Here is a 23503-nt window from a genome sequence, read left to right as displayed (position 1 = left end):
CACTGGCACCCCTCAGGGGCAATGTGAAATCTGGGGGACCCTCCAGTCTCCCACACCCATCTCGGGAAATCGAAAAGGCAGATTCTTTCCGTTTGGTGGGGAAACGACTTTTCGGAGAGGCCCAGAGACGTGTCACACAACAGGCTAGGTTTCGGAAGAGCTGAGGCCGGAAGCTAGGGTGTCCCAGTCCTGGAGCATCTAGCTGCCACCCCTCCCTCTCCCAGTTCCCCTCCCCATCCCAGGTCAGGCCTGGACTGTAGGAGTCGATCAGCCGTGTGGACTTTTTGGTCTCGGGACCCCTGATTGTAAATATCAGAGGACCTCCAAGAGCTTTGGTTTGTGTGGGTTTTATCAGTATTTGCCCTATTAGGTGTTAAGACTGAGAAGACTTTAAATATTTATTAATCCACTATAAAATAACTAAAAATCCCATTACATGTTAACGTAAACAATATTTTTTGATGGAAAATAATCATATTTCGTGAAACAAAAGCATTTAGTGAGAAGAGTGCCCCTGTTTTACACTTTCACAAACCTCTTTAATTTGGGGTTTAATAGAAGACAGCTGGATTCTCATACCTGCTTCTGCCTTTGGTCTATTGTGCTATCACATGTCCTGAAGCCTCTGGGAAACTCCACTGTATGTTCATGGGAGAACAAGGGTGGAAAAGGCAAAAAGCTTCTCAGTATTATGAAAATGGCTTTGACCTTGCGGACCCCCCGAAGGGGCCTCTGGGGACCCTGAAGATCCGTGGACCGCGCTTGGAGGATCACGGTGATGATGGTTCTTCCTGGACAGCCTCTGCGTGCCTTGCACACAGCCCAGGTCCCAGCAGCTTGGCCTTGTGGGACCTTGCCTTGGCCTTGTCTCCAGCCTCTGTCCAGTGGGAAGGCTGTGAGCCAGACCTGGTTAGTTCCTGCCACCTCATAAGCTGTGTGACCTCTGGCTTTGGGCACTTAATGTTCCTGAGCCTCTGTTTCCTCATTCTTGCTGAGGTGGATAATCCCTCCTAAGTGGGTGTCTTAAGGTTCAATGAGATAGTAACCAGTGTTTGTCTCCCTGCACACTTCCCTCCCCAGAAGTGGGCAGAGAAGGGCAGGGTGGACGGGGCTGACCTGGGCCTGCCCACAGGCCCCTCACTCCTCCGGATGGGGCAGTGGTAGAAGAGGGGGTCCCTGTTGGGAAGGGAGCGTGTCCAGACCTCATAATTGCCCCACAATAGGCATTTGCAGGGTGAGCAGCCTAGAGGCTGCTGATTCCCCGGGTTACAAGGCAATGGACAGGCAAGGGGCGGGGGCGGGGAATGGCCCCTGGCTCTCACCAATCAGGTGGGAGGACTGTGCCCTCAGTCGGGTTTTAGCAAGGTCTTTAGCAAGGTCGGGTGGCTTTACAGGGGTCTGCCACCAGGTGGTGAGTAGAGGGCTGGTGTGTGTGTTTGTGGAGGGCTGGTCTGGTGATAGCCTGAGGTGAGCTCTCCCTTTAGCCCTTTCTTTGGTCTGCTTAAATGCCCTGCTTTGGGTAAGTGCTCTGTTTGGAAATCCTACTCACCTGTGGAATCTGGAGAGCCCTGCAGGGTGGGGTTATCGCCTCTTCTCTTCACCTTGCCCTTCCACTGAGCTCAGCCGGTGGAGTCTGCAGGAGCCCTGACTCACCACCCTGATTCCTGGCACCCCCAGCCCTGCTGGCCCAGCCTCAGCCTCCCCCTCCCCAGAGCCGTGCCAGCGACCTGGGGAACACAGCTTTGCCTACACGCAGCCTGGTGCTTGCTCACACCTAAGCCACGCCTCAACTTCTCTGGATATTTAAGGCCCTCTCTCATGTTTTATTTTATCTGATTTGGCTTTCCTTCCTTTTGTACTAATGCTTCTCTCTGATCTTATTTGCATTCAAATTACCTCGCCAGGTGGTTCACCAATCAGAGGTAAGAATGCTGTCCGTGCATCTCGCCACACCACGCCTCGCCGCCACCGCCGTCACCACCACTCCATCCCGTCCAGTCCCGTCCGTCACCTCCCGCATCCCCATCCCGACCTCTCCAGCCTCCTCATCTCCAGCTCCAGCCCCTTCAGCACCACCGGCCACCACACACATCCACTCTCAGCCATCCCCTCCTGTGACTCATCCATTGCAAGTCTGGATTGTGGAGATACTCGGCTCATCCCTGTTTTGGGGCTGGAAGCCCAACTGCCCAGGCCTTCTAGGCCAGCCGCACAGAAGGGGCTCTGTTGACTCCTGCAGGGAAGCCAGGCCCTGGTCCTCAAGGCTGGCCAGAGACAGAAAGTCTTCCCATGAGGTGGGGGAGCATGACCGAGCCTTGCCTTCCCTCTTGAGAACCTTCTTTGTCTTGGGCCCTCAATTATTACTAACTTCCCCGTTAGCATCCCAGCCCTGTAGTAGAATGAGGATCCCCCTGTAAATCCTCCAGCCCAGCAAACGCTAGGAGGGACGCACAGTTAAGACTTTAACGTAGAGGCTGGGATGACACCAGAAATAAACAGGATCCTAGGTAGCCTGATCCCCTGACCTACCGGCCCCAGCTGCTTTCCTGCAGCAGGACCCTACGTTCTGCGGTTCCAAGCCCGGACTGTACTCAAAGGTCCGGTTCGAGTTTGACTCACCTCAACTCCTTTAAAAACTCAATTTCTCTCTCAGAAGTCTGTTTCCTCTTAAGTCAGGGCCAGGGCCCCACCTGCCTCACGGGGTCGTGAGGATTAGAGGAGAGGAAGAGGATTTGGGCAGTGTCTGGCCCAGAGCAGGCACCCTGTAAAATGATGGCTTCCATGATGCTTTTATTCAGTGTTCTTGGGCACATCTAGACCCTCAGAGTTTAGGGCCAGGCTGCTCTTGGAACAGAAGATGTGGCTGGGTGGAGCAGCTGCTCCCCTGTGGTGCGTCTTGTCCATCACCCGCTGAGGACAGGACTCAGCCTCCGGATCCCCCCGCCCATCCTCTCAGCCTGTGCTGGCTCGTCAGTGCCCCCGCTGCTGGGTCTTGGTCTTGGTTCCAGATTTGGGGGTTTCTGTGTGCAGTAGGCTCAGGGTCTGTGTTGGGTCCCTTGACCAGTCCTGGCTCTCAGTGCAGGGGAACCTCCTCCCCCAGCAGGGATCCCACCCAGGTACCACTCCCTGCTCCCGCCTGTGGCACCAGCCAGGACTCCCGCTACCCCCAGCTAAGCTGACCTTGATATAGCCCCCCTCCCTCTGGCCAGGGCCCTGAGCCCCACCTGCTTGAATGAACATTTTCTGTGACAGCGTCCATCCATCCCATAAACATGACCTGTTGAGTGCCCATCGGGGCTGTTCTCGCAGGAGATGGGTATTTGGCACAGGCCCTGGGCCCTCACACTCCCTGATGCTGGTGGGAAGGGCTGCCCAGGACCACAGAGCAGGCCGGCCCATTTTCCCTTAGTATCAGGGCCCAGCCTGGGCACCCCTCTCCCCACCTCCAGCTCCTAGCCCCTTGGATGTTCACGCCCCTCCTACTGCCCCAGGTCTGTGTGGTGGAAGAGGGGTGTCGGGTGGTGAAGGGGCTGTAGCTCAGACGCAGTGGCCCTCCCCCTGGGGCCTGAGCCATGAGAGCGTGGCCTGGAACTCTTCTAGTGGCTCCGGTCAGGTCAGGTCAGGTGGGGTCAGGGAGTTCTGTGTGTGTCCTGCGTGGCTGTGACTGTCAGCTGGCCTGGGCTCTGGGAGAGGTAGGTCTGTGCAGGCAGTGGTTTTTGTCAGGCTGTGTCCTGTGGGGTTGTGAACTGTCCATTGGACCGTCCTGTGTGGGTGTGATTGTCCGTCGGCTTGTTCCAGGGTGCGGGCGTTGCTGGTCCCTCGGGATGTTCCCTGTCACAGACGGTTTGCCCGGTGTGCTCTCACCAGCAGAGTTCTCAGGCGTTTACTGCCAGGGCTGGAGGTGGCCATGTCAGCCATGTCACCCCCTTCTCCCACCCCACCTTCACCTCGGCCTCCCTGGCCTGGACCTGCCAGGACTGGCCCCAGCCCTTTCCTCCACCCTCTGTGAGCGTCCTTTTCAGCGGCACCCCCAGTCCCGGCTCCTGTCTGTCCGTCTGTGGCCAAAGCAGCCCTTCAGGGCGCTGTTCCGAGTGCGAGCTGCATCCTCCATTAGCCTCCTGAATTATGCAGGAGCCGTGGTGGGTCGAAGCACTTTAGCAGGACCAGGCTGAGGAGAGGAGCCGGAATGGGTGGGGCTGGTGGGGGAGAGGGGGGTGCTGGGAGCAAAGGCTGTTGGGCACCGGGCCCCCAGGGCCACCCCTTCTTTCCTGTGGGTTCTGGTGGGCGGCAGAGTCTCAGGTCTTGCCGAGGGCATTGCACGCTCAGAGGTCCCAGGCCAGCCGGTCTACAGGCTGTCCCACCCACGCCTGGCTCCACAGTGCTCTGATGGGGATGCTCATTGGCAAACAGGCTCCAGTGCCCGCCAGAGTATGGCAGACACTCAGTGGAGATGGGGGATGGGGTGGAGCCCCTGGGCGAGCCAGCAGGCCCAACTGGACCGCGCGTGGGGCGGGATTGTGCTCCAGAGCACGACCCTCCGTTCCAGCCAGGAGGCCTCCGGGCTTGTCAGGGAGAGCTTCCCGGAGGCAGCACTAGTGCCGGGGTGTGGCCCTGATGTCTGCGACGTCTGGTCAACACAAGCCTCAGATGCTGCCGAGACCCCCTCCTCGGGTCGCAGGCTTGACCGTTGTCTTTGTGTCCCCACAGGTGCCTTGCAGATTGAGAGCAGCGAGGAGTCGGACCAAGGCAAGTACGAGTGTGTGGCGACCAACTCCGCAGGCACACGCTACTCGGCCCCCGCCAACCTGTATGTGCGAGGTAAGGACTCAGGCGGTGCCCAGCCCTGATTCTACGGAGCTGAGCTGCCCTCGCCGGGCTTGCTGCCCCGAGCCTTGGTGTGGACTTAGCGGGCCGCCGTGGGCCCAGTCTCTCCTCCTTTCCGCCTCTTTCTGCAGCAGCCGTAGCAGCAGCAGCTCCCACTGGGCAAGCTTCTAACATCCGCCCCGACTTTGCCTTCCTCCCGCAGGCCCTTTGGGAAACAGACACTCTTGGGAGCATTTGTATCTCTTGTAGGTCCTGCCTCATGGGACCAGAGCCCCGTGGGAGTCTAGAGCCTTCCGAGCAGACATGCGTGTGTGTGTGTGTGTGTGTGTGTGTGTGTGTGTGTGTGTGTGAGAGAGAGAGAGAGAGAGAGCGAGAGCAGGCACACGTGTGTGTGTGAACGTGTACACACCTGCCTGGTCTTCTTTGAGTGTGTCCTGCCCAGCCCAGCAGGGTGGGCTCCGGGCCAGGTGCACCTGCCTTCTGACCGGGTTTGCCTGGGGCCTTCCTGGAGGAGGAGCCAGCTGTGCTTTGTCATCAGCCAGGACCCTGTGTAGGGGGTCAGGCCAGGGCAGCTTTGAGCCCCTACAGGTGAGCACCTGGTGTGTTTTAGGTGTTCCTTGCTGGGACTTCGTGGATCCCACACTTTCACAAGTCCGGGTACCCAGCAGAGAGGGTCTGGGGACTGTTTTGGCCTGTCCAGTCTGTTATGCTCACAGCCCCAGGGGAACCAAAGCTGGCCACCTACCCCTTCCTGAGAACACTGGGTTTTGTGTGCATGGTGTCCAGGAGGGGCCCTAGGCGCCCCTCCTACCCCTGCCATCCCCCACCACCACTTAACCCTCCCGCACAGATGGGCATCATTAAAAGTGAAACCGTCTCCACTCCGGGGATTTGTAAAGGAAAGTGGATGCAGTTTCCTCGCAGCGATGATTTCATCATGCTGAGTGCATACTGCAGCTTCACAAAGGGTGTCGTCTGCCTGTCCGCCCAGGGCCAAGCGTGGGGCAGGGCAATGGCAGTGGCCTGTCCCACTCTTCGGGGCCACATGGTCAGACAGGGCAGAGAGAATTAAGCCATCAACCCATGTGCTTATTGAGGGGCTGTGATGTGTCAGGGCACAAGATCCCGAGAGGCCACAGGTGATGGGCAAATTGTGCTTCAGAGACTGGTTGATGCCTCGTCGGAATTAGGGGCATGGGACGGGAGGTCCCCACTGGTCCCCTTCTCAGCGGTTCTGCTCTTCGAGGCTCCCCTGAGCTGACCCAGGGCCTGTCTTAAGGAGCAGCATCAGGGCATGGAGGCCAGGAGCGTGCAAGCCACCCAAATGGCCAAGCTGAGTGTTGTAGATTGCACAGCCTTCCCCCACCCTGCTTCAGGCAGAGCTTCTGACCAGCGCACAGGGGCCTGACGCGTCCCCTCTGAGAGGAGCAGCTGGATCAACCCTCCTCAAAGACCTGCCTCCTCGCACCCGGACCACTCCCCCTGCTGTGTGGGCCTGACCAAGCACTTCTTCCAAAAGACCATAACCTCGAGAATGTGGAGGTTCCGGGCCTCGGCAACAAAGTCCTTCACTGCGTGTGGCTGCACCAGGGAGAGGAGAGGCGTGGCAGAGCCGCTGTGTATGCCAAGCAAGCTTGGGTGCGGTCATAAGGGGCACGTTTCCTGGGGCAGAGCTGCAGAGGCCGTCCTGAGGCAGGAGAAGGCCCAGACCCAAGGTGGATGGCCTGGGCATCGTCGTCTTGGCTGGGCAGAGTTCTCCAAAGTCACCATCACACCAGCCTTAGCCCTGAGGCAGGACAGTGGGTCTCTTTGGATGAGCTGAGCTCGGCTGCTGCCGTAGCTTTTAGGCACCGACCAGGAGGCTCTTACCTGCAGCCCCTCTTACCCTTCTCCGTGGGGACCCCACTGTCTACACGTGGTGAGCTCAGGCAGGACTCTGGCCCATCCCCCCTTCCACCAGGTCTTCCTGAACTGCCTTCCTGGGCCCATTTCCACAGGCGTTTTGGGCAGGGAATGTAGGGGTTCCTTTAGTTCTAGCCCCACTTGCTAGGGATTCTGAAATAGGGTGTCCCAACCCCACTTGCCTTGTCTCTCCCTCTCTCTGACACATGCACACACACACACATTCCTGTGGGCCCTGGTGTCTAAGGGGGCCTGTTCTAAGTCTGTCCCTAGGACCTGCCTCATAACCAGGCCCCAGCTGAATCTGTGCCTGCCCTGCTTTGCAGAGAGCAGTTCGCCCTGTAGCCCCAGGACAGGCCTTACTCTGGACTTGTAGACACCTAGAAAGCCCTGCTCCTAGGACCCTGGCCTCTGGGGTCCACCCCCTCCTCATCACGGCCCTGGTAAAGCCCCTGCTTTCTGCCCCCAGCAGTGCTGAGGGCCCATCAACCCCAGCTCCCCTGGGACAGCCTCTGCGGTGCTGGCCACGAATTCTGTACCCTGAACCCTGCTTGTGGGTGGTCCATGCATGGAGAAGCCCCCAGTGCTGGCCTGCCCACCGGCCTGTGCCCCGCTGCCTCCCAGCCAAGCGGCAGCCACTGGGAGGCCCCCACTGGGCTCCAGCCATCAGGAACCTCAGCATCCGGTTCAGTGTGGATTCCAGCTCCATTGCCATTTGGGGCCCAGTAACCCTTAGCTGGGTGGGGCTGTCCTGGGCATTGTGGGATGTTTACTGACCCACTAGGTGCCCGTAGCACCCCCTTGTCACAACTCAGTGTCTCCAGAGCTTGCCCAGTGTCGCTTGGGGGAATCCTCCCCCCCCCCCCGGTTAAGAAGCACTGCTCTGGATGGACAGCCTCGCGCTGGCTGTCGTCTCCATCCGTCTCTGACTGTCGTCTGCCGTGCCCACGGGGCCTGAGGCCGTGTCTCCTCCTCGGATTTGGCTTCAGTGTCCACCTCACGTCCCTCTGTCCCCCAGACTTGGGGTTCCCATTGTCTCTCTGAGAACTGCAGTTGCTGCATTTCATGGGACCGTGCATGTAATGCTCCTGGCCCAGGGCCGGGCACACAGTCCGGAGCTGCTCCCGCTGTGGGGATAGCAGTGTTGGGCCTTCATCACCCAGTTTTGTCTGACTTTGCTCACAGTTGCCCGCAGCTCCACCCACAGTCTAGCAGGGCCAGGCCTGCTGGGTGGACCAACCTCTCTCCGTCCGACTCCCTCCCCCAGTGACTCACTCTCTCCTTCCATCCGCAGCGTCTCTCTCCTCCAGCTCTTAGGACACACAGCTGCCAGGCACCCGGGAGGAGCCACGCCTCCCACAGAGCCTGGCCTACCTGCCCCCACCCTTCCCCCTTCTCTGCAGGGACCTGGCCGCTGGGCCACAGCTGTCTCTAAGCAGGGCGATGGCTCCACGGCCTTTCTCCCTACAGGCTCCCAGACCAGCTGTTGACGCTCTGGTGCCTCACAGCGTGGGCTGCCTCAAGGTGGCGGGGTTCTAGTGGCCCATGCGCCTTGGTGGGTTTGTGGGCTGGGTGGGCCCTGACCCCAGAACCCAGCTCACTGGGTCTGTCCGAGCCTTGAGGTGCGCGTGAGGCATGGGGGCCTGCCTGTGCCCCACTGCCGCCCCTCCCTGTCCCACCCTTGGCACCCAGTGCCTGCCAGCGGGACGCAGCCCTGTCCGCCGTGTCCTCCATGAGTCCTGAGTCTTTTGTGAGCGGCGTGGTCCGCGCGCACCTGCGGGCACATGCGTGTGCGTGGGGCACGAGAGTCTTGTCTCGTTTCCGTGCTGTGTGGGCAGATGAAGGTTGGCCTGTTTTTACTCTCTGTGTTTCTCCTTGTCTTTTTTTATTTCCTCCTCATCCTCATCGCACTCTACCATCAACCCAAACTCTCATCTCTCAGATCAGCGAGAAGGTTGGTCCTTTTCACTTCTTATCCATCTACAGTTCGCCCATCGACGGGATGCTCCCGTCCGTAGGGAACGGCGGGCTCGGTCAGCTCCTCAGGCCCCAGTCAGGCCTGCCCGCCCATTGGGCTCTGCGCTCCACTGTTTGGGCGGCAGGCGGGCAGGACCAGTGGTGGGTGGGCAGGCCCCCCTGCCCCGCATGTTTCTGCTGCTTGGGTCCCTGACACCCCATGTGTCTGCATGTCCCCTTAGCTGGGCTCCCCTGCTGGGGAGGTCAGGTGGGCATGGTGCATGGCACGAGACTGGTCCCTGCCTTTGTGCCCAGGCCAGGCCAGCTCTCTGCTCCAGGTGGAGCTCAGGAGTGGTTGTGGGAGCAGTAAGAGCTGTAGGGCTTTACGCATACCTGTGGGGCCTTCCACAGTCCCCCTCACCTAAAATCCACGTTTGTCTAAGCTCAGTCGAAACCGCTGGGAAGATGAAGGGCAAAGGCTAATGGAGAATGAGCTCACCCCTCGAGATCCTGCAGCACAGGGCGAAAGTCCTACAGAGTCTGCGCCGTCCTTGAGTCCCTCTACCAGGCTGGATGGGCAAAAGCCCTGCTCTGCCTACTGAGTTTAGGGTCTGAGGCGCTGGGTGGGGGGCGCCATCGTGGCTCACTGAGGAAGTCCCCCAGGGACTTGTCTTTTCCGTCTCCGATCAGATCCAAATGAGGGTCTTCCCACCTGCCCCGGGCCCTTCTCTCTGCCCAAGCCCCCCAGACAGCTGGTACTTCCTCAGTCCCATGCTGGGTGCTGGGCATTCAGAGCAGGAGCTCACACCTGATTGAACGGTCAACTTCCATTTAGGGAGGCCCACGTGGGGGCCTGCAAGAGGCCCTGGCCCAGCCGCAGTTTGGGGAGCTCTTCTTAGAGACTCCAGCAGCCCATTCCAGAGCAGTCTCACACCCCCAGGGCCAGGCCCCTACCTCCTCCAGCCCTGGGACCAGCAATAAGGGCGAGCGGTCCTGTGTCACATGGTCTGAGTGGTCAGAGGAGGTCCTCCTGTCTCCTGGGCTTTGGGCTAAGCCCCAGGGAGCAGACCCGGGCCACCTGGTCCCCTGTTGCATTCTCTCTGCGGCTTGAGTTTCCTCCGCGAGGGAGAGGGAGCCAGTCGGGAGGAGGGCTGTGGCCTCGGCTCAGATATCAGCCCCGAGCATCCGTCCATATGCACTCCTGAGCTCTGGGGCATTTCAGTTACACCATTTCGCTGACCGGGCAGATCTGCCGGGTCGGTTCAGAGAACAGTCATCAGCAGAGAGAGCCCAGCCTGCAGCCGCCTACCCCTGCGCCCCTTCCCCCACCCTCCTAGTCCCTTGTCCCTTCTTCTCTCCGTCTGTGGTCCCACCAAAAATAAGCATGTACACAAATCTTTAATGGCAAGGCATAAATGAGTTTCTAAATATTCCAGGGGGATTTGCCCGGCTGGTAATTTGTTTGGCGCTGATAATTCCGTCTTAACATTTTTCCAGCTTTACTTAAAACTGTGTGCCGGCATTTAATTACTGCTCTGCGGCAGCCACAAGTTTATTTATTAAAGAGTTATTTTATCTTGATACAGTGGATCCTGCCCCTTATCCCCTCCTGAACGCTGTGTTATTTTCATCAGAGAAATTTCCGTGAGTAAATGCAGATTGCGGGGCTGCCTGCCCCCGCAGTTAGGCTGTCACCCCACTGAATGCTGATGCCTCCAGGTGCCACTCCGCCCTGTCATAGCGGGTTGTCAGCTCCAATTATTAGACTTAAAAGTTACAGCTGGAATATCATCCAGCAATGGCAAGGCCCTGTTTGGGAAATTGTCTATAAAATGTCAGCTCTGAGGATGCACAGGGAACGGTAATAGACCGGCATTGTTGGAGTTCAAGATTAGACCCTAAGTGCATTTTTCCCCGGCTCTGGTTTTTCCTTCCCTGCTGTTGCTTCTGTCAATAGACTGAGTCCCTGGCGAGTCCTGCCCCTTTGGGAGGCCTTGTGTCTGTGACAGCGGGAGGAGTGGCGGTGGGACTGTTGCAGGGAGACGCCAGCCACCCCTGGCTCTTGGGATGGGGGTGGCCATCCAGGCAGGTCCCAGGTGCGGGCCCCCATGGTCACTCGGGGTCCCAGGAGGTAGTCTCTCGCCTCTGTTGCCCCCACCCTCCCTCTGTGGACCTACCCTGACCTCCCTCACGCTGTGGGGAAGATGAGTCTGAGCTGTGGGAAACCGCGTCCAGGCTCCTCGTGTGTGGCTGTGTATCCCTGTGAAAGCATGAAGGGTGGCACCCTGCCAGGGTGTGCCTTCCAGGAGTCCCTGGGCTTGAGGCCCTTGCGTGGTGCTAGGGATGGCCCCAGGGGTCACACCTGACCTCTCACTCACCTTAGCCCCTGGGCTTCTCCCTTCCACCTGCATCTAGCAGGGGGAAAATTAAAATAAAAACAGGGCTTCCCTGGTAGCGCAGTGGTTGAGAGTCTGCCTGCCGATGCAGGGGACACGGGTTCGTGCCCCGGTCCAGGAAGATCCCACATGCCGCCGAGTGGGTGGGCCCTTGAGCCATGGCCGCTGGGCCTGCGCGTCCGGAGCCTGTGCTCCATCCGCAACGGGAGAGGCCACAACAGTGAGAGGCCCGCGTACCACAATAAATAAATTAATAAATAAATAATAAATTAATAAAATAAAAACTCTTCTCGATGTTAGTTCCCAAAGGGCCTCCGTTTCCTGGCAGTAGCACAGAAAACCCTGTTCTCCGGGACTATTTGAGTTAAAGCCCAGTCAGTTTCCTGCACTGCTTAGCTTGGGACCCAAGGTTTATTGGCCAAGGACCTACTTCCTTCTCCTGGGGCTCTTTGTTCTTATGTCCAGGGACCTGATCAGGTCCCAAGATTCTGCCACTGACCACAGTCAGGCTTGCAGCTGTGACCTGACACAGGCTCAAGGCCCATCCTCACGTCAGCTGGAAAGTGTCTTCTCCTGGCAGCCTCGGCTGACCCAGAAGCTTCTTCGTGGAGCCTCCTAGGTCTCTCTTTTCAGCCCTGTGAGCCGGGTCTCAAAGGGGCGCGAGCTTTTTCATCCCACAGACCTACTCTAGTACGTGTATAAACTCGGGCACGTCCCCGAAGTGTCTGTCTTCAGTCAGTTCCCCCGTCTGTAACTGGGAGGTGCTAGCATCCACAGTGTGGAAACCTGCAGCACATAGGAGGTGCTCAACAGTGGTTTCCTTCCGCCAAACCCATTTGGATGCCTATGAACAAGGAGGAGGCGGGGCAGCCACTGGCTGAGAGGAGAGTCTTCACTTAGTCAGTTAGGACTGCTGTGCCTTTCTGCTCGAGCCAGGGCTGTGCCTTCACCGGCAGGCCTGTCTCTCCCCCGTGGCCTGCCCCCCAGGCTCAGTGTCAGAGCCCAGGGAGTGCCTGCACCATGTACGTGCCTCCCAGCCTCACCCTTGTGCCATTTGCGGGGAGTGCTCAAAGGAGGCTCTTTGTCGTGGCTTCTTCCTGCCAACCATGTACCCGGGATCCACCTGTTCCCTGCTGCACAGCACTGCGGCACAGGTAGAGACCTGTGACGCGCTGTTGTCGTTCAGTGTAGACTCCCAGCTTTAGGACAGCTGACAGAAGCCCACTACTATCAGCTTAATGGCAACAAGGAAACTTGTCTTACAAAACTAAAAGCGTAGAAGCAGATTTGGTGTCAGGCAGGCCTGGATCCAGATGTTTGAACGGTTTGGTTGGGCGTTCGTCTAATAGTTTTCACAGCAGTCCGAAGGCTCTTTCTTGTTAGCCAGATCTGGGTCATGTACCCCAAGAACCGAGAGTGGGGGCTGAGATGGTTCTCCTAAGATGAGGATGCCGATTCTAGGGGGAGGCAGAACGCTAGACACCCGCGGGACACGCTGAGAGCCCAGGGAGCCTGGGGCACAGAGGGAAGCAGACCCAGCGCCTGGTGGTGGTCATGCCCGGCCCGCTGGGGCACTGGCAGTGCTTCGGTTCTGTCTGGAGGCCTTGGGGTCGAGGCAGGGGCTGAGGAAGGTGTAGTCTGGGCTGAGGAGTCCTTTAAAACGCCACGCGGGAGATTTTAACATGGGGGTGATACGAGCAGGTTTGGATTAGTGCCAGCTGTTTGTGGCGGGCCAGTTACGGGATCGGTGGCCCAGAGGATGCCAGCGAGGCAGGAGGAGCAGAGGAGAACCTGGTACAGCAGTCCAGGGAAGGATGGTGGCTCGGACTTCGGAGGTGGCGGTCACCTGTGGACTTGCGGAGAAATTAGCGTTTGAAAGATATGTTAGGTGGTGCATTAGCAGGACCTGGTGATCTGCTGGACGTCTGGTCTGTGGGCTGCCACTTTGACCCCTGTGTAGCGAGGTCATAGGTCGGACCAGGTGGTGTCTGCAGTTACTTCGAGCTCTGATTCTGTGCTTTGGGGCCGTGCGAGCAGCAGTCTGGCACTTGTGGTAGAGGTGCTCTCGATGTAGCACCGTGGGTCCTCCGCATGCCTGGGCTCCCCAGCAAGGGCCCTCAGAGACCCACACTCGGGGTGGTCCCCTCTGGCCTCTTAGGCTCGCTGCCTGCCTTCTCCAGCCCCATGTGTAGGGCTGCCCAGGAAGGACACACCCCAACCTCTGCCCACCAGCTGCATGCCCCGCCTGCATGCCAAGCATGCCTGCCCACGGCTAGGTCTTGCCTGCCTTCCCTCCCTCTGCATGTTCCGAAAGTCTGTGCCGAGCTCGCGACTTTGGCAGGGGGGTGGGGGGTCCAGGCTGCACCTTGAACTGAGAGGCTCAGAACAGCTTCCGACCCGGGGAGCCCAAGGCCGGAGGTCGTGGCCAGGCACAGCCACCCTCCCCCTTGAGATCCTCGTTCATTGGTGCTGAAGGCCGTCTGCTTGGCACCCTCATCATGTTACTGCCATCGTCATGCCCATCCTGCCCGCGGACCACGTCCCTGGCCCGCCCTGAACCCAAACCCCTGCCCAGTCCCTCCTGGAGGCCGCCCCTACTCCTGGGTTCTCAGGCTGTGCCTTCAGCACGGCTGAGGTCCTGGCAGGTGGTCATGCCACTGCCCTCATCTCTTCCTCTGGGACCGTGGTCTGGAGGTGGAGGCAGTGGCTCGAGAGAGGGTGGCCGTGTCCCTTCCAGGCTGACCCTCTGCCCTGCCCCAGTCATGCTCTGAGGACCCTCCACCCTGGGATGCCTGGATCTCTTTCACTAGTGCCCCAGCTAGCCCCTCTGGAGACCCCTGGGGGGTCAGGAGCAGGTAGGGGCGGGCACTGGAAGGCGGCCTGGGATGTGGCCCTGACAAGGCCTTGCAGGGAGTCCCTGTGTGACCCTGGGCCTCAGTTTCCTAGGCTGTATAATGGGAGCTTGGTTGTGGAATCTCTCGTGTTCCAGACAGTCCCTGAGAGCGGGGTGGGAGGTGGTCAGCCGGGACCCAGGGACTCTGCCCCTCCTGTCTCTGAGGTGGGCTTGGCTCTGATGAGAGGGGCTTGCTGGATGAGGGGCCCCTGGCCTTGCATCCCCCCACGTGTCCTGCCCGGGCTGTGAGTGCCTCTCTCCCTCCTCCCGCAGTGCGCCGCGTGGCTCCTCGTTTCTCCATCCCTCCCAGCAGCCAGGAGGTGATGCCGGGCGGCAGCGTGAACCTGACGTGCGTCGCCGTGGGTGCACCCATGCCCTATGTGAAGTGGATGATGGGGGCCGAGGAGCTCACCAAGGAGGACGAGATGCCAGTCGGCCGCAACGTGCTGGAGCTCAGCAACGTGGTGCGCTCCGCCAACTACACCTGCGTGGCCATCTCCTCGCTGGGCATGATTGAGGCCACGGCCCAGGTCACCGTGAAAGGTGAGTGCCGCTGGCGTGCCTGCCGTGGCCCGTGGCCTTCCCTGTAGCAGGGGACGTGGCAGGCGAGTGTGGCTGCCGAGGCACAGGCAGGGCTGAGGGTCGTTGCTCACCTGGTGCCCGGCCTCGGGGTCCTCCTGGCCCTTAGTTGGTGGAGGGAGGGGCTTCTGTCAGAAATTGTCTTAATCCTTATAGCTAACAGGTGTTGGGTCCCTGGGGGCAGGCGCTGTGCTGGTTAGTAAGCAAAGGTTATTTTGTTCAGGTGGTGTCACGCTTGGAGATCGGTGCTCTCATTGTCCCGATTTTATTTTTTAAGTTAGGAAACTGAGGTGCAGGGTCACACGGAGGTAAATGATGGAGCAGGGACTTGAACCCTGGGCGTCTGATTCCACCGCACACCACTCTAACCACTACATAGCACCAGGCCCTCGGCTTTACCAGCCTCCTGGCAAGAAGGATGGGAAACAGTAGAAGGAGGGTGGGTTCTCCCCGCCCGGAGCCCTGGGACAGGTGCATGTAGTGCAGACTCCTTGGGGTGTCCTGCTTCCACTCTCCCTTCCAACACACCCCCATTCTGCAGCTGGAATCATCTTTTTCAAAAGGTAAAAAAAGCAGGATCATGTTACCCCCTTTAAAGAAAGGGAGAAACACCTTCCAGTGGCTTCCGGCTGCTTTTAGGATAAAGACCAGGATCCTCACTGCCATGAACCGAGCAGGCTGACAGTCCTGTTTCGCCGTGCCCGCACCTCTCCCTTGCCGTCGCTGGCTCCATCTCGCTCTCCAGGTCTCAGTTCTTTGAAGCTTTCCCCGATCACCCCATCCAGGAGCACCCCTGGATTTTTCTCCATCTCAGCACCCTGCTTTCTGCCGTCTTTACCCATACCAGAACCATGATTATCAACTCACTGATCGTCTCTCTCTTACGCTGGAGTGTAAACCCCACGAGAGCAGGGACGTGACCGTGTGACAGTGTGTCCTCTGCCCTAGCACAGTGCCTGGCACAGAGTCGGCGCTCAGTATTATTTGTTGAGTGATTGGCTGTGGACCTGGGACCTCACCTTCAGTGTGAGCCAAGCCACGCGGTCTGTGGGGCCAGTAGCCCGTCACTCTTTCTCAAATCCAGGGCCATTCCCTAAGGAAGTCCCTCTCCCAGCCCCTGTTACACATTCTTGCCAGTGGAGGAGCCCAGACTTGCTGCAGAGGCAGAGATCTCTGCTCCCCAGCCTGTGCGCCTCCCATCTGCATGGGGCGCGGGCAGGCCCCCTCTGGGTCTGTTTGTTAGATGAGTTACCAGGGCTGATGTGAGGATCCAGGGAGTCCTAGAAGTGACTTGGGTAGACAGTGAATGACCCAAGGCCACCAGCCCCCGCTAAGTGAACTCAGAGGTCACCAAGGGCCTTCCAGGCCATTCTTCAGGGTGGGCTGTGGGGCTCAACCACACTCCGGTTGGATGAATCCCAAGGGCAGGGTTGGCTCCTAGAGTCATGACCTCGGGAAGCCCTGAGCTTTCCACTTTGTCCCCAGCTCTGCCGAAGCCTCCGATTGACCTTGTGGTGACAGAGACAACTGCCACCAGTGTCACCCTGACCTGGGACTCTGGGAACTCAGAGCCCGTGTCCTACTACGGCATCCAGTACCGTCCAGCGGGTGCAGAGGGCCCCTTCCAGGAGGTGGACGGCGTGGCCACCACCCGCTACAGCATCGGCGGCCTCAGCCCCTTCTCGGAGTACGCCTTCCGCGTGCTGGCGGTGAACAGCATCGGGCGCGGGCCCCCCAGCGAGGCCGTGCGGGCGCGCACGGGGGAGCAGGCGCCCTCTAGCCCCCCGCGCCGCGTGCAGGCGCGAATGCTGAGCGCCAGCACCATGCTGGTGCAGTGGGAGCCACCTGAGGAGCCCAACGGCCTGGTGCGGGGCTACCGCGTCTACTACACCCCCGACTCCCGCCGCCCCCTGAGCGCCTGGCACAAACACAACACGGACGCCGGGCTCCTCACCACCGTGGGCAGCCTGCTGCCCGGCATCACCTACAGCCTGCGCGTGCTGGCCTTCACCGCCGTGGGTGACGGCCCCCCCAGCCCCACCATCCAGGTCAAGACACAGCAGGGAGGTAGGCACTGGCCGGCCAGGCAGACCTGGGGTGAGCGGGGCTGGGCGGCGCCTCCTCCCTCAGCCGTGAGCTTGGGGCCCGTGTCCGGCCACTGGGGAAGGCGGGGCAGGCGTGGGGGTGAGACCCTGACTTCCCCTACCTCCTTCCCCTGGGTGCCCCTACCCTCGGGGTGACTGGCGAGGCTGACGGCCCCGGGCACGGGGTGTTGCAGTGCCCGCCCAGCCCGCGGACTTCCAGGCCGACGCGGACTCCGACACCAGGATCCAGCTCTCGTGGCTGCTGCCTCCGCAGGAGCGGATCATCAAGTACGAGCTGGTGTACTGGGCGGCGGAGGACGCGGGCCAGCAGGTGAGCGCTCAGCGGGGCCAGAGGCGGCGGGGCTCCGCCTGGCCCTTGGCGATCTGTGGTGGGCTCACCCAGGCAGGCTCTTCTCGATTTCTGTGGTTGTGTGGGCACAGCCCCTTGAGGCTCTGGGGCCCACGTGGCCCGTGTGGTTCTGTAGTCTTTGTCACGCCTGTGCCAGGGACAAAGGCCCTAGGTCTGTCCTGGGTCTCGTAGGCTCTGTGGCTCTCGTGGCTCCAGTAGAGCCCTAAGGTTCCCTGGGGCCACGTGTCCCTGGTGTTCCCATGGCCACGTGGTCGGTGAGGTGCCCTTGCGCGGTCCAGGTGGCCACGTGGCAGGGAGCCGGCCCTGCAGCCACGGTGGGTCCCCAGGGATCAGCTTCAGCCCATGTTGGGGGTGACCTCTGAGTGACCTTTCAGGTCAGGGCAGTCGGTGAGTGCTCCTTGCTCTTCCAGCACAAGGTGACCTTCGACCCCACGTCCTCCTACACCGTAGAGGACCTGAAGCCCGACACCCTGTACCGCTTCCAGCTGGCTGCCCGCTCCGAGATGGGGGTGGGCGTCTTCACGCCCACCATAGAGGCTCGCACAGCACAATCCAGTGAGTGTCTCCCGGGGCCACTGTCTGCTACGGCTGGGCGGGACGCGGACACACACACACCCCTTCCCTTCGACCAGGTGGGTGGTCAGATCTGCTGGGCCCTGGGCTCAGTCTGGACCCCAAGTGAGGGGCAGGTAAGTGCCCTCTAGTCTGCATCCAGGCGGCTGCTGCCCTCGCTGCTCCCTGCCCGACTCCTGCCCTCCCTCAGCCCCACCCCCGCCCAGGTAAGTTCTATGTCTCTGATTCGTCTCCTCCTCCCACCCGGTCTGTGCTGGTCACACTAGCCCCCTGGGCCACCCTCAGTGGAGGGACCGCTGTGCTCACTGTGTCCCAGACCAGCTTTGGTGGGCGTCTTCCCTCCCCATGTCCCCACATCTCATCTCCCTGTTACCCGTATTCCTACCTCTTGCCCCGCCTCCGCGAGAATCCGTGCGAGCCGCGCAATCGCACTGAGCCAGCTGCACACGGGACAGATGAGACCGTGTGACCCGCGCTGGGACTGTGTGGCCGCCCGTGTGCTGGACTGTCCGTGAGGCCATGTGTGAGCCCACTTTGTGGCGTGGCGTGTTACCGTGTTCCTGCGTGAGTGAGACTCTGGTGCCGTGAGTGTGTGCACGTTCGAGCAGCTTAGCTGCAGCTCCTGAACGTGTATGTCACCGTGATCGGGTCTATGTGGCTGTTCTGAGGACTGGAATCCAGCGAGTGTGTCTCGGGGTGTCTGGGATCTCTGCAGCTGTCCCATGACAGACCGTGAGCCCACAGGCTGTCTGGTCACGCGGCCACGGTGGGCCACTGTCTGTGAGGCTGTCTGTGATAACGGGGCCATGTGTGTGTGGTTGGGATCATGGCATCGAGACAGTGAGCACATGTGATGACATGTGATGGTCTTCTGAGGCTGTCCATGTCACATGGGACTGTGTGAATGTGCCATGTGTGACCCGACGTTCATAGATTCATTCCAGAAGCACCTGCCATGCTCCTGTTAGGGGCCCATGCACGCTGCAGAGCCAGCAGCACAACCCTGACACAGCCTCTGCCCGAGGGGGTCCTAGTCTAGTGGGGAAGACAGATATTAAACCCACAGTTATCCAAATGTGCTTTTACTTATATTTGTGTAAAGTGCTGCAGAGGAGACAGCGGAGAGATGATGTGACAGGAACCTCATGTGATTTGAAGGGTCGAGGAGGGCTTCCTTGGGGGACACAGAAGCCCCATGCAGGGGGTCAGCAGGTGCAAAAGACCAAGAAGCAGGAAGGCACTTGGCTGTAGTCAGGGACGAGCAACTGGCCAACGTGGCTGGAGCAGCCGCCAGACCACAGCATTCAGGGCCTCGGGGACAGAGGACAGGCAGGAGGGCTGTCTGCCTACCGCGTGCAAACGCACGGGCCAGCCCGACGGGACACCGGAGACCAGTGAAGAGGTTGTGCGTCAGTCTAGGCAGGAGACGACGGCTCGGGTGAGGTGATGGGGTGGATCTGGAAGCTCTCTGGGATGCCGCTGGCCAGACTTGGGGAGGGGTTAGGTGTGGGGGACTGAGAGAGGGACACGTGGGGTGAAGCCTTGTACGTGGTGTGGAGACTTGGGAGGAGAGTGGTGCCGCTCCCTAGGACGGGAAACGAGACAGAAGCAGGTGCGAGGGGCGCACATGGTTCCAAGGCCCCCAGGCTCAGGATGCTGTGTACCATCCAGGTGCTGATGCTTGGCAGGCTGCTGGAGTCCTGGCCCGGGGCTGGAGGTGGACTGTGGGAAGGAGGACCAGAGATGGGAGGAAATCCAGGAGAGGGGAGTCTTGGAGGTCGGAAGAAGAGGGTTTCAAGAAGGAGACCAGATGCTGCTGCTGAGTGATCAGGGCCAGAGGGACGCAGGCGTGTCCTCTAGGTCTAGTAATGTGGAGGGGTGGACCTGGCATGAGGGGCCGAAGCTGACTGGAGTTCCACGAGGCGTGTATGAGAGGTGAGGAAGGAGAGACAGAGCTTAGCTGGGGGGAGGGAACGCTGTAGCTGGTGCAGTCGGTAGGGGAAGCTCTGGGGCTGAAGATGGGATATGTCTTTTAAGATGGGGAAATCTTGAGCGTATTTAAATGCTGTTGGGAATGTGTCAACGAGGAGAAGTAAAAAAAATATGGAAAAGAGAAAGACAGTTGGAGGCTCGGGGTGGGGAAAAGGGCAGAGCACGGGCGATGGGAGAGATTGGCCTTGGACGGGAGGGCACCCCTCTCCCTTCCCAGGGGAGGGAAGGGGAGACTCGGAGCCGAGGCAGGCTGGTGGGTTTGGTAGCAAGAGATGGAGGAGTTGGGGAGGCTAAGGTTTTCTCTGCAAAGTAGGAGATGGGGTCACTTGCTGAGAGGAAGGGAGGCGACAGGAGCTGGAGGTTTGAGGAGCGTGGAGGAGGTGGAAGGTACTTTGTATTAAGTGGCAGAGGGAGCCGGACAGAGAGCAGAGACCGGCCGGCAGCATGGACAGCCCGGGGGAGGCCATGGGGTGCTCACAGAGTGCCAACCTGCCTTGGTGGCTTTTTCTACCCATCCCCATGCCACCTTGGAGGAGACGGGGGGTGGGTTCATTCAGAGCTTGGGACGGGCTGGGCAGGAGCTCAGAGAGGGGAATTTGGGGTGTTGGTAGGAGTGGTGAGGTTCTAAGCTGAGTATCGAGGGCAGTAAGGAGGTAGGTCAATGGATGAGGTCCCCGGGGGTGAAGAGCAGGTGCAGTGCTGGGGGCCCTGAGCAGCTGAGCTGGGCCAAGAGGTGAGGGCCTGCGAGGGGGTATTGGAGGCCACAGTATTAGAGAGAGTGGCAGCATCTGGGGCAGGACCACAGCAGCGCAGGGGAGGAGAAAGCTCTGAAGATGAGGGGCTTGGGAGCCAGTGGACCGAGGGGCAGCTGGGGTCACCTGAGCAGGAGGTGGTGGCAGAACTCCAGATGAGAAAGCCCAGGTGACGGCAGCAGAGTCCTCAGTGGGAATAGGAGCCGGAAACATCCCTGGGAACGAGGAGGGCACAGACCCACCTCCTGACACGCAAGGAGCCTGATGAGTGAGAGCCCCTCCGATGGGCACTTTCCCTCCAAACTGCCTGGGGGCCTCCAGTCTCTGCGGTTTCCCGTGGCTCAGCCGCAGACACCCTGTCGAGGCAGCCTCGCACCAGAAGAGCCATCAGGTCACTTGTCCTGGGAAGAGCGAGAGCTGTGAACACAGCAGCTGGGGAAGGTCTCCGTGTGTGGTTGTGGGTGTGACCAGGAGTGAGGGTGGTGCGGCCCCGTGCTTGTGTGTGTCTGATGCCCTGTGCGTTGTGAGTGATACAGTGTATGTGTGTGAGGTGCTGTGTGTGCGTGTGTGTGTGTGTGTGTGTGAGAGAGAGAGAGAGAGAGAGAGAGAGAAGAGCCTATGGTCCAGAGGGAGCCGGGCTGTCTGGCGGCAGTGGCGGTAGCCTGCCTGGAGGGGCCCTGGGATAGCCATGACGCACCCCGGGAGTAGCCTGCCTGGGTGAGTTTCCCGTCCTCTGTGACTGGTCGCCATGTCTCTGACCCCCACCCTCCATCTGCCTGCTTCCCCCCATTTGTCTTCCCCAGCCCCCTCCGCCCCTCCCCAGAAGGTGACGTGCGTGAGCGTGGGCTCCACCACGGTCCGGGTAAGTTGGGTCCCACCGCCAGCCGACAGCCGCAACGGCGTTATCACCCAGTACTCGGTGGCCTACGAGGCGGTGGACGGCGAGGACCGCGAGCGGCACGTGGTGGACGGCATCGGCCGCGAGCACTCCAGCTGGGACCTGGTGGGCCTGGAGAAGTGGACGGAGTACCGGGTGTGGGTGCGGGCGCACACGGACGTGGGCCCCGGCCCCGAGAGCAGCCCGGTGCTGGTGCGCACCGACGAGGACGGTAGGCAGCGCCGAGGGCAGGCGGGGGCGGGGGCCGCCATGCCGCTGGATCCCCATGCCGGGCTCCCAGGGCCTTGGCCTCCCGCAAGCCCAGAAGGACTTGCTGTCTTCCCAGTGCAGGCTTAATGGCCCCAAGTGGGGAGATGTAGCTTGTGGGACAGCCTGTGCTCAAATCCCAGCTGCGGGGCTTCCTCAAGGCAGCTGGAGCCTTAAAAGGCTAAGGCCGAAGAGGCAGCCCCCCCAAGATTTGAAAGGAGGAGGACTGGGGAGGCTAGTAGAATCACTCAGGAGAGTCACCGAGGCTCTGCCTCTCTAGACGTTGGCGTGACGTGGGGCCCAGGAGATAGGCCAGGTTGTGCTGACTTGGGGTGGTCGAAGGCCTGGTGCCCCGCCTCCACCTGTTCCCCACCTCTGCCCTCCCCACCAAGTGAGGCAGCCCTGGGCCAGAGGGGTCGCAGGGTCCCGGGCTCCTCCCCATGCCAGGCAGAGGGAGCCCTCCACGTTCCTCTCCAGGGCAGACAGTCTAAGGAAACCGCACCAGGGCCTTTCCTGGGGCAGTGGGGTGTGAAGGCAAGGCCCTGGAGCATGCTGTGCCTGGATGCATACCACACACCTAACTTCCTTCTCCACCTGGTCCCCAGTGCCCAGCGGGCCGCCACGGAAGGTGGAGGTGGAGCCGCTGAACTCCACTGCCGTGCGCGTCTCCTGGAAGCTGCCCGTCCCCAGCAAGCAGCACGGTCAGATCCGCGGCTACCAGGTCACCTACGTGCGGCTAGAGAATGGCGAGCCCCGCGGCCCACCCATCATCCAGGACGTCATGCTGGCCGAGGCCCAGGTGTGACGCTGGGAGGTGGGCGGGTGGGCGAGACCAGCATATTCCACTCGCTCTTTGGAACCCAGGTTTGCTCCCCTCCCCTTCCTGCTCTCAGAGGGACTGTGACACCAAGACATCCTTTCGTATCGGGCTAGGGAAGCGCTGAGACCAGGAGGTTAGGGCCAGGTGCCCGGAACACTCCCTCCTCTTGTGTTCGGTCTGCCTGAGCTATGCCAGTCCGGGCTCGGCCAGCCCCATCTGCCCTGGCGCCAGTCCCAGCCTGGCAGCCACCGCTGTGGCTCAGCCACCAGCACTAGCAGTGAGGAGCACTGTCTGCACAGACCCAGGCCTCGGCCCCCTCGAGCCCGCCTTCGTGGTTTTCGGAGGGTGCATTCGCTGCCGGGCTGGGCTGTCGAGATGTACTTTCCTCCTCGCAGCCCTCCTTCCCCAGCCAGGTGGTCATCTCCCCCGACTTGGCCCGTGGCATTGCAGAGTTCTGTGAATGGCCGGGCTGGGGTGTTGCTCTGTGCCTGGTACGCAGGGGGATGGCACAGCGCCTGATGTTTGCTCTCGAGGGCTGGGCCTGCGCCCAGTGGCACACCTCACTCTGTGCCCTTTGTCCTCAGAGGAGGATGATTTTGCCCGTGAGCTTGGGGTGAAGTCCCTGGGCTATTCTCAGCACTGGTTGGCTACCCAGATGGAAAACCTGGGGTACTGGGAGGTTAGGCGAGGGGGCCTGAATTTCCCAGTAAGGGGTGGCTGAGCTCAGATAAGAAGCCTGGTCTCAGGATTCCTGGGAAAGGGCTGTAATTGCTACCACGAGTTACCACCCAAAATATTCTGCTGAAGATTCACAATGCCTGGTGTGTCTGTGCTCAAGGGCTTTCCATCCAGAATCGGGCCGTGGCGGGGTAGAGCCCGATTCCCCCGCCTGTCCGGGATAGGTGCAAGCACGTATCCTGTGTTCTGCGTGCTGCGCTTAGAGGTGAACTTACCCACAGGCAGACGAGGGCCTTTGTCTCTCCGGCTGGACTCAGCCCACTGCCCAGAGGGCGCCCTCTTCCTCCTCTGGTGCTGAGGGAATGGGGTGGAGGAAGTGGGCTTTTGGACCCTCCTGCATTCCTGGGGCAGGCTGAGGGCTCTTCCTGGAGTCTCAGCGGACACACCCACCCAGAAACATCCTGGGAATGAGCTCCCTCTGGCCCCTCCTGCCCCAGGGGGCCAGCAGCACAGCTGCAGCCAGTGGGGTTCCAAAGAAGC

The 23503-nt window shown here is 60.4% G+C and overlaps 1 protein-coding gene across 8 annotated transcripts in view; it reads left to right on the top strand.

Annotated features, from left to right (window-relative positions):
- The window catches only part of PTPRF (protein tyrosine phosphatase receptor type F), an 86224-nt gene that overhangs the window by 40260 nt on the left and 22461 nt on the right, over positions 1–23503 (top strand). For all 8 annotated transcript variants that reach the window (XM_060140297.1, XM_060140295.1, XM_060140293.1 and 5 more), the window contains exons 7-13: positions 4708–4818; positions 14245–14514; positions 16036–16617; positions 16829–16965; positions 17415–17559; positions 21125–21430; positions 22071–22264. In XM_060140297.1, coding sequence (XP_059996280.1) covers positions 4708–4818; positions 14245–14514; positions 16036–16617; positions 16829–16965; positions 17415–17559; positions 21125–21430; positions 22071–22264 — 1745 coding nt within the window. The remainder of the gene's footprint in view (positions 1–4707; positions 4819–14244; positions 14515–16035; positions 16618–16828; positions 16966–17414; positions 17560–21124; positions 21431–22070; positions 22265–23503) is intronic.

Source organism: Lagenorhynchus albirostris, chromosome 2 (genome assembly GCF_949774975.1).
Source record: "Lagenorhynchus albirostris chromosome 2, mLagAlb1.1, whole genome shotgun sequence".
Taxonomy (NCBI): domain Eukaryota; kingdom Metazoa; phylum Chordata; class Mammalia; order Artiodactyla; family Delphinidae; genus Lagenorhynchus; species Lagenorhynchus albirostris.
The sequence above is the reverse complement of the archived record's forward strand: the minus strand, read 5'-3'. Positions and strand labels throughout refer to the sequence as shown.